At 34.9% G+C, this 16,239-nt stretch overlaps 2 protein-coding genes across 2 annotated transcripts in view; one reads left to right on the forward strand and one right to left on the reverse strand.

Annotated features, from left to right (window-relative positions):
* The first annotated feature begins 1,973 nt into the window (after positions 1–1,973).
* Positions 1,974–11,535, forward strand: LOC128547469 (cytochrome P450 2J4-like). Its single transcript, XM_053520380.1, has 9 exons — positions 1,974–2,263; positions 5,263–5,399; positions 6,233–6,458; positions 6,897–7,023; positions 7,779–7,938; positions 8,538–8,674; positions 9,082–9,178; positions 10,645–10,851; positions 11,213–11,535. Exons 1-9 carry the CDS (start codon positions 2,067–2,069, stop codon positions 11,386–11,388), a joined length of 1,464 nt encoding a protein of 487 aa, XP_053376355.1. The 5' UTR covers positions 1,974–2,066; the 3' UTR covers positions 11,389–11,535.
* Positions 11,186–16,239, reverse strand: part of LOC128547609 (sulfotransferase 1B1-like) — a 31,071-nt gene continuing 26,017 nt past the window's right edge. The window contains exons 7-8 of the mRNA XM_053520657.1: positions 14,826–14,988; positions 11,186–13,029 (exon numbers count right to left, since the gene is read on the reverse strand). Of these exons, the coding sequence (XP_053376632.1) occupies positions 12,899–13,029; positions 14,826–14,988 (294 nt within the window). The 3' untranslated portion in view covers positions 11,186–12,898. The remainder of the gene's footprint in view (positions 13,030–14,825; positions 14,989–16,239) is intronic.

The raw sequence follows: 16,239 nt of genomic DNA on the forward strand, positions 1-16,239 counted from the left end.
TTTATGATAACTTGAATGTACGTCATCAGATATGACTTATTAATAAAGGTAAATCAGCTGTATAACGTTATCATCAAATTTTGAGATAATTTACACACGTGTATGTATATAGTGGTTCAAACCTTTGCTTGAATATTTTTTATTTCAGATCTCTTTTTACCTACTATTTCTTTGAACTTCGTCTCTGTCAAAGTCATCGAGAATAACTCTAACGCATCGCTGTTTCCATTTGTTCTGTGGCTATTTTTGTTTGTAAACGATGTGGAGTAGATCCACAAATCTCAGTCTTTAGTGTCAAAATTATTTAAAGTACTTTTAATTTCTAATCTAAACTGGACTATAATTCATACCAATTAACAAGAAAGGTAAAATTGAAACAAAAGAAATGACAAATATCAGATTCGAACCTATATCCAAAACGCAGGAAAAAGGTGTGTGTGTGTGTGTGTGTGCGTGTGTGTGTGTGCGTGTGTGTGTGTATCTGATGACGTACAATCAATAAAAAATATAAAAAGAAAAGTAACTTCTCGTAATGGGGGGCTTCTACTTCTCCTTCAGCTACTGGATTGCTCTTAACGCAAAATTAAATTCGTATCTACAGAAGCGAGTAAAACAGCGTATCATGATCGTGATAAGGCAAACAATATCTGCCCTTTGACCACTATAGTTTATACGTAATATATTCAAGTATGCAAAGTATCTATACTGCATATAGTTATCACAGTGACAACATTAAAATGATGTTTTTCACAACGCATTTATTTAGTCATACTGTTAGAAAGAGGTATGTTTCACTATACAACAGATGGCCGTACATGACATATACCATGAACACACAAAAAAACAAATGCTCCAAAAATTGCGTAATTATATTTCATTTTTCTGTATTTTTCTGTATTTAAGGTCTATACGTGTATAATGGAGGAACCGGACTGAAAATCAGATTACTATATAGCTTAACCATATGTCACATTTCATGGAATTACATACTAGTGTATCATTGAAGGTTCTATGAACATATCAGCGAATGTCTACATTGCTTTGGGTCTTTTTTGTACTTTTAACATGGGTAAATGTTGAGTTCTGCTCAACCTTGGGCTAGAGAGCGTGGACGGTAGCATGCGTTTTCACTAGTACTACCGTCGATGAACCTTGTGTTTACAAAAGTATCTAATTTGCATATTGACCAAGGCGTGCGGAAACGCATTTACTATGCGGAATCTGCCGTTACAAAAACTTCTGTTAATATAATGCAGACGTTATCTGAAAAAATGGTTGTGTTAGTTAAAAAGAAATGACAATCGCAATTCGTTAGCTAATCCACTAAAAACGCAGCCGATGTCACTGTCAAAAGTTCCCGTATTTACTGCACGGTACTATAGTGGAGATAAGCGATTTTGCACTTGATTTGTTGTTGTAGTCGCTGAATACGTAGCCATAAGTACAAAAAAAAACCATCTCTATATTTAATATACAAAATATCAAACGGTCAGGACGTTAATTTGTTTTTGTTGGCATTTCCTTCCCTTATTATCACTAGTGTGGAAATTCTGTTGTTGTGACTTCTCACCAATGGTTTAAATCATGTAAATGATGTCATTGTTTGATTTTGGTGAATTTTTGAGAATATTATCCTTAACGTATTGTTCTATGCGTACGCTCAATGTTAATGGAGTGGTCAAAGTTGCTGACTTCAAATCACTTGCTATCATGGTTTCTGCTCGTGATGACATATTGCACAGAATGGCACCTGGGGTCTTCCTCCACCACCAAAGCTGGAAATCGCCATATGATATGTAATTGTGTCGGTGCGACGTTAAGGCCAACAAAAACAAAAAAAGCAAAAGAATATTCAAGATATTTGTAAACTAACAAAATTAATGGCTGTTTAGCTGTTTTGAATTGCTTGATTTCACGTGGGCGCGATACTTTAAATGATAAGTATACACTGATAGTATTCCCAGCTGTGCTAAGCGTGGAAGTAAATAAAGTAAGGTCAGTGTGATATTTTCACTTCAGCTTGATAGTGTTGAATAGTTTGTCAATGCGTGTAATATAGGACTATCATGTTTGATGGGATTTTGTTTAGTCTTCTACTTGCCATACTATGTTGCTGGTTGGTGATCAAATTTGTGAGGTCAAGATCACTACCTCCAGGGCCTTTTGCATGGCCTGTTATAGGAAATATACGACTGTTTCAGAAAGATCCTCAAGGATACAAGAAATTCACAGCATTAGCTGAGAAGTATGGAAACATCTACAGGTATTTGTCTTCAATTACCACATTGCCTGTTTATCTAGACTAAACGAACTTTCGGCAGTAAAGTCTGTTACATCTCTGCCTGCTAAGATATATAATTTTTTTATTAATAAGCATTAATTTACTTTGAGTAAATGCAAGAAAAGCTTTTATGTAAGCCAGAGTGTGAAAAGTCACAGAATTAGGTCTAGAGTTACAAATTTCGGATGGAACGTACTTTGTCCGCAGAGTGTCGACTCGAATACCAAAGTATGAGTCATGTTGTAAATAAATGTGCTTCAGGCTATGGTGGCATATGTCTGCCATTATGGTGTGTAAACGATTTTGCGTAACTGTATAAATATCGAGGAAATTATCTGTTTATCTAGTTAGTGCTTTAGATTTATTTTCTTATAAGACTGTTACCTTAACATAAATAATAACCCTAATGTCACAGTGAATGAAATAAATTGGTATTGTCTTACCTAAATCACTAATGCGAGAGAGTATGTTAAACAAGTTTTGATTGGCTGCACACTAAAATCTCACTAAATCAGGTTTAGGGCGGTAATTGAAACTATACACTGCACTTGACAGATTTTCTTGAAAGCGGAAACATGTAGTTTTCACAACTAGAGCATTTTCTTCCTTCTGTACAGCTATTTTACAGCTCAGGTAGATCCAAGGTTGTCCATTGTCCTGTCCCTTGTTCATGAATTGTCCCTTTTGTCCAGTTTTCATGAATAATGACATTTCAGATGTTTTCTAAACTGTCAATTGTTTTTACTGGAAAACATTATTTTCATATAAGTAAATTTTCCATTGATGCAATTTAGCTTTAATTGCTAATAACTAACTGCTTTGATTTTGCTTTTATTTGATTTTATTGTATGTTATAGCTTATGCTTGTGTTTGTTTGTTTGCAGGACACCCTGCATTTCTACATCTTTGTCTCTGCATATTTTCCAACAATGGAATAAACACTGACCAACACAACTTGAAATCTTATTTTGTGGCAACCCTATAATTAAATTGTGTTCTACCGAGTACACCTCTGTCACACTAATATTGCCAAGAACTACCACTAGATACTTATTATTCCTTTTAAACACTAAATAGATATCTGGTTAAGATTAGCATTTTCTTATAATATTTCAGTGAGTTACGCGAAAATATTAATATGTGACTATATATAAGTAAAATGATTAATTCAACCCGCGAATATATTGTCTTACCTTCTTATTGACAACACGTTACTGTGCAACTTCAGTTACGAAAATCACACTGACGTTGACAAATCAAGGGCAACCATCAAATCGCCCCTTTGAATGTACGCACGTATTGGGTTAAAAGTTAAGGCTGGGTTTAACATAGGTTTTAATAATGTACATTCAATGCGTGCGTACACTCAATGCGGGAGAATTATTAACTCCAATGTCGATGCTAGTACATTTTAAGCCAGATGTATTTTCTTACTTGTTTTTTTTTTTTTTTTTTTTTTTTGACAGTGTTTCAAAATATTGTATACATTGTTATGAAAGTAAAGGGTGCATAGAAATGAATTTAAAAGTATTCAAAAAGCCTTCACTTCAGAACGCCAAACTAAGTGATAACTGGCAGGGCACTGATTATTACTGCTGAGAAACGAACATGACAAAATGTGCCAAACGATGATGTTAACCAAATTATACCCAAAACGGCCCTTTAAACAGCACCACTTTACTTTTATGATAACCCCACGTTTAATTTGGCGGGCATATAGCGTTGCTGTCCGTACGCCCGTCCGTCCGTACGTCATGAAATCTTGTATGTTCAACTCCTACCACACCAATAACCTGATTCGCTTTAAACTTTCACAGGTTGACAAGTTTGGTGTGCAAATTACCATAAATGAAGGAATTATTGCTGTTACTATTTTACCGTAGTTATGACCCTTTGATAGTTTTGCTATATAGAATATAAAGAACAATCTTATATATACAACTCCTCCCACACTTTTGGCTTCAAACTTTGAATAAGTTTGATGTGCAGATCACCATAAAGGTAGGAACTTTTGCTGTGACTATTTATACGCTGTTATGGCTCTTTGATATGAGAATGATTCTCCTTTGTGCACTTTTCTTTGATACACCTCAAACACTTCAATGTTTATCAGATGACGGACCTTGATGTGAAGATGACCATAAATAATAGACATTGTTTCTGTGGCTATGTCTTCTAGAATTATGGCCCTTTCTTTACTTCACAAAATAGGCCATAGTGAAGAATTTTGGTGTTTTTAACTCCTCATACACTTCTGGATCCACAACCTTATTTGAATACAATTTGTTTCAAACGTTTAGTTTAATATCCTTCATCTGAAGATGGTCTGTACTGAGCGAATGGCACAGTAATTTGGGACATCTGTGTAATATGGACACAATTCTAGTTTGATTTTAGAAAAACATTTTTGTTTCATGTTGCCTCTTAATATTGCTGGTTCCATCTAATGAACCCGTTGTACTCTGAAGAGTGGTTGTTTTGTATAAAAAAGAGAGCACATTTGCTTGACCCGTAGAGTTAAACCTGTCAATTATTCAACTGCAATTTGACCCTTCTGCTTATAACAGAATTCGTAAAAAGTGACCAAACACAGATATTTGTCAATGTGTGTTGTTAGTAATCTAAAAAAGCGAAGATGTCTAAAGTATCCCGATTGTCCAGTAACTGGTATTTTTAGCATGAATCTTTTCATGTTAATCTCTTGATTATGTGAAAACACGGTTCTTAACGTGATAAGATTCATGTTTGCTAGTCATTTAAAAAACAAATATGTCCAGCGTATTCCGTTTGCGAGTAACAGGTTATATTACGGCAAAATGTGTCTATTGTAGATTTATAATGTGAATCTTGCTCTGATATCCGAGCCTGCACACTAAGTACGCTCTTTCCGACATTTTAAGTACTCGAAGAAATAATTATTATGTTTTGCTGTTTAGTAACATTTATTGTTTACATTAAGTTAGATAGTTAATATTCCCTAGATTGTACTGTGGTTCAACACTTATTGTGATGCTGAACGGGTTTGACGCGATCCATGAGGCGTTTACAAAGCATGCAGAGATATTCACCGACAGACCACAGCTATTTGCACCACTGATAGGTGTTTCGAAAGGAACGGGTAATTGTTGAGAATTATATCAGACCAGTCTATTTGTTTGATATGAAGATTTCGGAATATGGCAGTTTATCAGATGAAGTATAAATTCCTTCCATCTGTATTAAGGATTTTATCACTACTTTCCATATACACATTTTCTGCCAAATACAGCTGCCGATTGCTGGTGATTGAGTTAAGGATTTTTGATCTCCATATGCGGGTTATTGCAGTTGTATTAGCATATATATTCATATATATTCAAGTATACAGAAAAGGCCTCCATGGCCGAGCGGGTAAGGTCGCTGAATTCAAATCAATTGCTCCCCCCACCCCCATTGATATGGGTTCGAGTCTCGCTTTGGGGCGTAGAAGTCTTCATGTGAGGAAGTCAATTGCCCGCCCGTAATAAAATACTGCATAGAGGGGCACCTGAGGTCTTAATTCACCATGAAAATTTGGAAAGTCGCCATAGTACACATACTTGTGTCGGTGTGACATTAAAACTAGCAAAATGTCAAGTATACAATTTTTGTGTTTGAATAACTCGTATAGATGGAATTGGTCCAAGGGAAGTGATACTATACATTTATTAGTAATGTCACGGTGAAAAAAAATCAGATATACAAAGGTTTCTAAAACCGTTTAAACTTGAAATGATATCAACCAAAATACACCAATACATCAAAGCACTTTGAAGTTATTGAGCAAATGATAAATTGCATTCTATGATATTAAAATACCGTTAATCACTCAATTCATTCGAATGCTCAGACCACCATTATTCAGAAACAAGTAGAAGATGTTGATAAGCATTTATGACTATATATTCTTCTAACTTTCAGTGTATATTGCAGGTTTAACTTACAACAGCGGTCACCCTTGGAAAACGTTACGTCGATTTACGTTACAGGCGTTACGTGACTTTGGGGTTGGAAAGTTGACGTTGGAGGAACGTATACGAGAAGAAATTTTAGTTCTAGCGTCGATTTTAAAAGATGCACGTAATTCACCAATAAGAATGAAACCATATTTTCTATCGGCAGCAACAAACATTATTTGCAGTGTGATGTTTGGCGCAAGGTATGATGTGAATTCTCTGTCAATTCACGCTATGCATGTAACACTCAAGTGTACAGTTGTACTTTAAATAAATACCTGTTAAATTATCTTTATTTTATACCTTGTAATTTGCTCTGTAAATTAAACTGATACGAAGAATATAAAGCATAGAGTTCAACTAAGCATTAATAGTGACAAAGTGAGTTTGTTAATGAGAGGTTATGAAATATAGAACATCCATCATGTTCCTACATTCACAGCACTGCCTTAATCAAACAGTGACACTGAATGGGCTCCATAACCCGAAAACAACAATAAGACCAATTTACAATGTGCGAAGTGTACGATTTTACACAAAGAAAAAGTTTTAAAAAATTGGTTATGATAAACATACATGATAGAAAATAATAAGGAATACACTAGCAAGCACTATGCAGTTAAAATGCGTTCTTTGTATAGGTTCGACTACAGCGACACCAAGTTCTCAGAACTGACAGAAGTGTTAGATGGAATATTCAAACTGAACGCTCCGTTCGCAAAAGAAAATTTCTTTCCTATAACTCGCACTTGGCCATCTGGGAAGGAGGTATAACAGCAATATAAATTAAATCATGTTGTTTTCGTGGTTATTTAATATGATTGCTATTTAGCTTGATGTTTTAAACAAGACCTCTGGTATCTCTCCTGACAAAATGACTAATATGTCTCAATATTTACATTCGTCCTATTCTTTTCCATTGGAAATTATGACGAAATGACTGAACAGCAAAAGGAAAGGCGCGAAAGTTACGTCATTGCTGCTTAGTGATAAACGACCGCTGTTTTGACGACATCCGCGTATAGTCAGGGAGAACGTTCCTTAGATGACGTCGCAGTTATTCCGTCTGGTGAAAAGAATGGCCGGGAAGCTGATTGTAATGTTAAATGCCACAAAATATGTGCAATTTATAATATTATCTTGTATACAAATGGAAAGGAAATATAATGTAAATATAAGAAATGAAACTTTTTTTTTTCGGTGTTCATGCGATATGAACGACAGAATAGGATCGGCAAATTAAACATGAAGCGCGATTCATGGATTTGCCGATCCTATTCTGTCGTTCATTTCGCATGAATACCGAAAAAAATCATTTCATTTCTTAAATGAATAGATTCAAGCAGGGGTCTGGTAGTACGTCCGACCACTCATTTTAAAATCCAAAATGTACAAAAGTTAATCATTATTTAAAATGTAGTTGGAAGCTCAAATATTAAGCTGAACGTACCTTGCATGATCAAATTTTGATGTTTAAATGTTTTGCATATCAGTAAATTCCCATATCGTAAACATTGTTTCAGCTAATAAGAAAAAGAACAGCGGCCATAGAACGCGTGAAGCGCTACTTGTCGGAAACGATAGAAGACCACCAAGTAACGTTTGATCCCGAGAATATTCGAGATTTTATTGACCTTTACATAAAAGCATCCAAAGACGAATCAGACCCTGAACTTTTCACAGGTAACTGCCTTATTCATGATATAAGTATACACATTTCAGATTTAAAGAAAATCTTAGTTTTATAAGCGCCTTTTAGTTAATATCCATTCCAGTTTGATAAATTTAAAAACAGAAATATAAGCATAGTCCAATGCAGCACACATGTTGCGATATCCCTTTTCTTACATGTCAGACAGGATTTTCCCGTGTTTTTCTCGGTACTGGAAAAACTCGTCATATACACCGTGGTTTAAGATGACTTTCGTGCTGTAATTTATGAATAAATGCGTAAATTCATACACTACGGTGCGGATGGAAATATCTGGCTCTCGGTTAACTATTTTGTGATAACTCGACAGAGCCTCATTACCACCGAAACAGTAACCCTCGAGCTAGATATTTCCATCCAAACCTTCAACGAGTGAAAGGTTCTTTAAAAGACGGCGAATAAGAAAACAATGAGAAATCAAAAGTACAATCGTACAAATTAAAAGAAGAAACTAAATAGTAATAGATTTCATAAAGTAAATGAACCGGTATGAACTACGTGAATACCCCGTTTACGCACTATTTTGAGCGTATTCATGTTTAGTCTAAAATAACGATAGTGTCCTTTTCAGAGGCCAATGTATATAAGATAATTGTTGACTTGTTTCTGGCTGGTGGAGAGACTACTGGTACGAGCCTAGACTGGGCACTGCTGTACATGATTGTATATCCGGAAATACAGAACAAATGCTTCAATGAAATTCAACAGGTACAATGTGCTATTCAATTTAACATTTTCTCTTTTTCTATACTGCCTCGACTATCCTTTCTCCAGGAAATAATCTGCATGTCTTTCTAGCCCTCAGAGATCACAATGTATATTTTCACATTTTCAGTGATATTGTATAATAGAAAAACTAGTCCAAGGGCAGTAAGGAATATTGCATATTTCATGACTCTATAATGTCAGCCCATCTCAAATTAAGCTATTCGTCTTCACATACTAGAATTCTATACACAAACCTGGCGAGTGCATAATTTTATATCTCATTTATAAATACTTAATACACAGTGCTTGGTTATAAGATATACAATGTAGTCGTTATTTTAAATATTCTGTAATTCACAGAAATAATGACGGTTACAAATATGAACTTCTTTTCTGTAAAATTCTAGGTTGTTGGATCAGGACGACCAGTCTCTTTGTCTGACAGAAACAACATGCCGTACACCCAGGCAACACTGCTTGAACTGCAGCGAATCTCCAATACATGTATGATATATGAAATTATTTTCCTTTAGAAATGCCAAAATGACATTAAACTTTGATTCCTGTTATTTTGATAGTAACTCTTGGCATGTTGGTGATAGGGCAGATAAGAAAAGTTTTCATTTCTTGTTTTTAAACTTAAAGGCATCGTGGTTTGTATTTCTGCAACGTTTTCTTCGACTTTAGCAACATCCTTTGGAATAACAAAATTCTATAAAACAAAAACACGTCTGTAAAAATATACGGAACCAACAAGCAATATTTTCAGTGAAGGCAATAATATTGTTTCTTTGACATGAACAGAGTGCTTTTAAGGTGTATTTTGAACGTTCCATACTTTAGAGATGGTAACTAAGGCTACATTTGTAGTAATAAAACAACAACTCAAGTGAAAAACTAAAGAGCGCATTTCGTAAATCTCATGATGCATTAAGGATGTTGGTAGCTATTTAGACAGAAATGTTTTGATACATACGATACTATGTTTTGGTTTTACACTTAAAATATTGTCACTACAAGGACCGTTGCTGAAATATGATTTAGCTTCGGTGTTCTTTTTAACAATAACATTTTTTTATACCAGAGAAAGTCTGCAATGCATTAGAATAAGTTTCCATAACTGCGGTTCTGCTATGTAAATGCCGAACTCCTCGTTTGATATGCTAATTAGGTACAGTTGTAATTGCATACTATTAAAGGTGGAATAAATCCTTTCGGCAAAAGTTTTAGCATAGTTTTGGTTTTGTCGTCAGACAGACCAAATATTTTTCTATCGTTGTTATATTTCTCGTGCATTTCGAGCCCTTGATTATTCTATTAAAACGAAAACGTCGAGGAATTAGATGGATGTCGTATAATTCGTGTAATCTATTTATATTTTTAATGAATGATGTTTTCTTCCGTACGGTTAAACCATACCTGTAAATTATCAGCAGTAATTCATACATTTCTGCGTTTTAATTTTGAAAACTAGAGATCTGTTTTATCACACATCTTATCTTGAGGTACTTTAGGAAACACATCCGAGTCTAGAAATAAATTACTCAGATTCAACCATTTTTTTCGGAGTAACTATTGCCTTTCAGAGTACAAAAAGGAAGTATAAAATGAAATCATTATACAACTGAGGTACTTTGCTGTCCAAATCGCAACAGAAAGCAATGTCAGATGAAAGATACCATCCAAATGAATCCAATATTAACTGGATCAAAGTTGCAACAAGACGTTTAAGTGCAAAAAAAGACACAATTTTATTATAACCTGCCCATCAAAATATATATTTTACTATAAATGCAGTGACCAATCAATATGATGGAAATAAAACATCTTAGGTATAATGTGATATAGGTTACTGTTCATGATCACAAATGCAAGGTTTCAAATAGTTAAACTAGCTTTACTTCAGTGTAAAATGAAAATATCAAGGTGTTACTCAATATAATTGTTTGTTCTGTCTAATTTCATTGCAGTAACGTTCTCCTTGCCTCACGTAGCCAAACAAGACGCTACTTTGCTCGGCTACCAAATACCAAAGGACTCGGTTGTCATCGCCAACCTGTACTCAGCCCACATAGACACCAAGTATTGGCCAGAACCTGAGAAGTTCCGACCAGAGAGATTCTTAGACAGCAATGGAAAGGTGTTGAGAAAAGACGGACTTGTACCTTTTGGAGACGGTAATTTTGTCATTTATGACCATTTAAAAATGAGAAAACCATCTCCATGACTTAGTGGCATCACTTATACCAATATAGACAATTAATGAACTTTTGACATTTTCATTAAATTTTCATTAAATTACTCATGTTTTTCAGACATTTTTCCTTTTGTAGTACAAACGCATTTTGTAGTTTTAAAACGTTCCTGATTCTGCTAATTTGCTTTGCAGGATATAGCAACAGTGACAATCTTCATCATGTAATCCCTCTGATATGAAAAAACAAAGAATTCAGTAAAACGTCCACATATTTCTTTAAGGCAGCGTTTTTGCTTTGGTTATAAAATTTTATCATCTGCGGATTTACAAATTTGTTTAAGGACCTCGCCTCTGTATTGGAGAGCCTCTGGCAAGGATGGAATTGTTCCTTATTTTCACGAATCTACTCCAGAAATTCAGATTCATACAAGTGGACGGAGAACAATACTCCATGGAGGGAATCCAAGCACTTACTTTAACTGCATTACCATACAATCTTGTAGCTGTTGCTCGATAGAGAATCGCGGGAAAATATATAAAAACAATTTGCCAGAATACTTCTGAAATACATACATGTAACAAAACGTTGAATAATATTGGCCCTTTTTGTACACTAAACATGTCTATGTCTTTCATGCCAAATAAAAATGACTCGTATCTCATATTTGCAGTTTTATTTTGTCTTTCATTTCCATTCTTTTTACCGTTTTGTTTGAGGTCTTAAACGACCAGTAAGTCCAATAACGCTTCGTTAAAAAACAAAAGGTTATGATAGCTTTCCCTGAAGCACACCTACCCCCAAACAGCCAGAGCGGCATGCAAAGTAGGAACGCAACATAAAAACTGTTGTTGTAAGATAAACTGCAGTTCTTTTTCAGGGTGAGTATTCAACAAGAAAATCCAACCTCCAAAAACCATAGCAGCCCATGTGCCCGCACACACACACGCGAACACACGCACACCGGTGGCCAAAATTATGGTGGAGATCTAACCACCTCACTCATAGTAAAAGGAGCGGGGCGTAAATGCAGGCGGCGATGGGATAAGGAGGAAACACCACCAACAACAAGACAATTTACCTAACATAAAATACGAAACGGACAAAAACAAGTTGAAAATTGGTGCACCACATTGGAACGTTCAGTAACCTATACAAAGGAAACTGGGGGATTAAACGCGTTGAGGGCATGCCAGTCGCACTTACAATAATTTGTCATTTATCTTAAAAGGAACGGCATCTTCAAAACTTCATGGAACTATAGGACGTTTTATTCAATTGTGTAAAATAAAACCGTATACTAGTAGTCTTTTGACAGCGTGTAACAGTCGTCGTACCATCATAATTCTGCAATTTTCAAATCATTGCCCACCAAAAACTGCTAAACCGGCGTGAACACCCTTTTCGAGGTCACATGCAAAGTATATGCAGAGTGATGACTATTAACCGGTTTGTATGAACGCCTGTGCTGATGAAGTACGTTGGTATCGGTCGCATCCGTGGCTGACATATTCAGACTCCTCGAACTGGCTAATCATTTTTACACAGCATCCAATATGAACATGTCTTTAAAGCAAATAGCGGTGGTATCTATGTGTGAGTCGTTGTAGTTATAAGGTTTTCTTCGCTAATATTGTTTCTTAGATGCACGGCTACATACTGAAGCTTTATGCGGATAAAACCGTAGTTATGTTGTACACGTGAAAGCATGACATTGCAGGACGGATAGGTGAAGGTCTTTGACTGTGTGGGAAATTTGAGAAGATTATGATTATGAATAGCGGGTCAACTCTGTCCGCCGAGTCAGATAAGCAAAGTTACACAAAAACAGACTGTATCTTACCATTGATGCCACGAAAACCCTTGTGATTTGCACAGTTATCTCACATTGCGATAACTTTGACATTTACAGAACATCCCAGCTAAATTACTTCTGAGTAATATTAGATCAAATTAATGTGTCAGCGATTACTGTGTATTGTCCTGAGCCTTTCCAGGCGCACCAATGCTAAATCAATGTTCACCGAAATCAAGCATTATCATTAGTGTGAGTATACTTGAACTTAAACATTTCTAAGCCTTTTGTAACATTTTCCCAGATTTTATCAAACATTTCATTCTGTGCAACAGTAAACCAGTTCCTCCAGTCACCAACTTGACCTGCATGTAAAATAAAGAAGAAGAAGAGATCTCTTATTCATAAAAGAATGATCAATCCTGCAATATTTTGACATTTAACAAATATAAAAATCTATCGCTACCCAATACAATAAAAGCATTAATTTTGCTAAGGCAAATTTAAAAAAGTTGTTTATCACATTTTATTTTCAGAAATATATTTTTCTTACTTCGGTTCTCCTTAAAAAATTAAATGTACCAGTCTTACAGTTTAACAGTATAAGGACAGTGATCAGAATACAAGAAAAACATAGCAATGATGTGAACAAGAAAGACTCTTTTTCAGTGTTGAAGGCGCTCAAAAACAACACAAATGTGTTTCTCAACAAATAATTAAGAACATTTTTTCAATTTTGTCTGCCCTAAGGCATTACAAGTTAAACAGGCGTGAATGTGGAAGATCTTAGTTGCTTTATATCATTAGACAAAAAGCTGTTAAACGTAGGAAAAACCAAAGACATTGGAGGGCTAATATCAAAATGTATTTCTAAGACTTATTGCTAATTATCCTATATACAGTTTCGAACATTCTCTAGTTATTTATAATTCAATCAAAGTTTAAGAAAACGAGGACAAAGATCCTAAACAAATAGCAACACAGTCATTTTATATAGCAGCAACACAGTCACTTTATATGATAGCAACTCAGTCATTTTATATAATAGCAACACAGTCACTTTATATGATAGCAACTCAGTCATTTTATATAATAGCAACTCAGTCATTTTATATAATAGCAACACAGTCACTTTATATAATAGCAACTCAGTCATTTTATATAATAGCAACTCAGTCATCATAAACTCAGTTACTTTATATGACAGCAACTCAGTCACTTTATAACAGTGAACACAATGCCCAAATTTATAGCGCTGTCTCACTGAAATATCACCCCGTAGACACGTAACATGATACCAAACCTGGTCACATTATATTGACATCGTCAGTACGATCCTCTTAATGTTGAGCACCAAGAGAGAAAGCTACTACTAACATTTTTTTACATCTTTATAGAAAACGGCCAAGGATCGAGCCCACACCATCTCGCACCCGAAAGGGGCACTCTACTACTAGGCTATCGAGGCGGTTTTAACCCAACAAGAACATTATTGCTACAAAATACAACAAAAATATTTAGTTCTGCTTAGGCAATGGAAGAAACGTCATAATTACAATAATTAAAGAGATATTGTTAACCTTTGAAAAGTTGTGAAAATACCTAAGTGAAAAGAAACTGTATAACACCTGTATTGAAAGATGCATCCAATGAGTTTATGTATATGAGCAGAAAACAAAAGTGACTGAGGACATCTTTCCTGTAGCTTTATATCTTTAAAAGGAAAACCTTTTAAACGTAAGAAAACTCTACAACGTTCGAGGAATGTTGGAAATTCTGTTGATACTGTGTACCAATTTTCATGGCGACACTGCATTCATTCAGCATTTTTCGGTCATCTATATATCAAAGCATAAATATCGGAAAGGTATAACAATACCGTCACCTTTAAGTACATTTTTTCGTTAATAGGTAATAAGCATTTATCAATTTTTAGGTGAATCCATCAACCCTCATTTGCAAAATTCTTCTCCTTTCATAAAAAGTTATTGTAATTTATCATGCTCAATCTTAAAGTAGCATTTATAAATATTATCATCTTAAAAGCCAGAAAAAATAAGAACAGTCAGTCATAAGTGGATAATTTCCTGTCGACGGCATTTGTTTTTTAACGAAAGAGAGTACACTATCTTCTTTAAACTTCATAAAGAAATGCAAATACCTTTACGAAAGAATTTGAAACCTGGTTTGCTGTACTCATACGTTTCGGCTTTGTCCTCTGTCATTTTCTTAAAACCACACATATCAGTGATGTCATTTTTCAGTTGTTCATCTAACTGTATGTCGAGAAACTTTAGCAGCTTATCCAGCTCTTCTCTCCCATTCTGATAAGATCACATTCACAATTATGAAAATAAAAATATAAATAATGTAATAATAAAAATGTTATCACAGTAATCAACAAAACGTAATCCAGTGACACATAATCTTTAACTCGTTAACCTTTAGCCTGCTGTTGGCAAGTGATTCTGCCATTCCAGACCAAGATCGGCCATCTGCATTTGCGACCAGTCAAAACCAAGATCGGCCTACACATCCATGCAGGATGATCATGGTCTGCAACTGTTCGCTATTCAGTCAGTAATTTTTCAGTGAACAGCCCTTCGAATGAAACATGGTATTGCCCAAATGAATGATGTAGTCTATTAAAGAAATTTTGCAGAGTAAGGGTTAATAATAACATGAGCTGTCCGTAAGACAGCGCGCTTCACTATTTAGCGATTTGATAGTAAAACGAATTTATGTTACAATATGAGACCTCTACTTTAAAAGGAAGTTACACCAAGAAATAACAGGACCCTACTACTCATTGTTACCACACATGCAGATGATGATGATAAAAATACATTTTAAGTTTCAAGTCATTATGTTATATTGTACTAAAGTTATATCCAGAAAGTGAAGATTGCCAAGACACTTTAAGTATGAAAGGGGCATAACTTTGTCAAAAATAAATTAGAGTTATGAGAATTGTAACCTCACATGCATATGATGATTATAAGAAATGTTTTTATTTCAAGTCATTATCTTTTAAAGTACCAAAGATATGTCTATAAACAAAGTTTTCGAAAAATTAATATGAAAATAATTCCAGGTATAACACCTTTGTGACCTTGACCTTCAATATAATAGGCCCAGCAAATACTTGTTTGTACCCGGGACAATGTTTATGTGAAGTTACAGTAAGATATAAGGAATAGTAACAAAGATATGACAGAAAAACAAAGGTTGCCGCAAAACTTTTAACCTTAGAAATAACTTAAGTACAACACCTTGGTGACCTTGACCATTGGTATAATGGGGCCAGCCCTTGCACATACTTTGTTTGTATGATATCAACTATAGTAACAAAGATATGACAGAAACACAAAGGTTGCCGAAAAACTTTAACCTTCAAAAAATAACCTAAGTTTAACACCTTGATGACCTTGACCTTTGGTATGATGGGCCATGCCCCTGCAGATGCTTTGTTTGTATGCTGGACAATGTTTATAAGAACTTACAGTAACATATAAGCAATACATGTAGTTAAAAAGATATGACAGAAAAACTTTAACCTTAAAACTAACCTAAGT

This window comes from Mercenaria mercenaria, chromosome 12 (genome assembly GCF_021730395.1).
Source record: "Mercenaria mercenaria strain notata chromosome 12, MADL_Memer_1, whole genome shotgun sequence".
In the NCBI taxonomy this organism is placed as follows: domain Eukaryota; kingdom Metazoa; phylum Mollusca; class Bivalvia; order Venerida; family Veneridae; genus Mercenaria; species Mercenaria mercenaria.

Coding starts and splice junctions, on each gene's coding strand:
- LOC128547469 (XM_053520380.1), top strand. CDS start 2,067: ATGTTTGATGGGATTTTGTTTAGTCTTCTACTTGCCATACTATGTTGC. Junction 5,400..6,232: donor AGGTGTTTCGAAAGGAACGG/GTAATTGTTGAG, acceptor TGTATATTGCAG/GTTTAACTTACAACAGCGGT. Junction 6,459..6,896: donor AGTGTGATGTTTGGCGCAAG/GTATGATGTGAA, acceptor TTCTTTGTATAG/GTTCGACTACAGCGACACCA.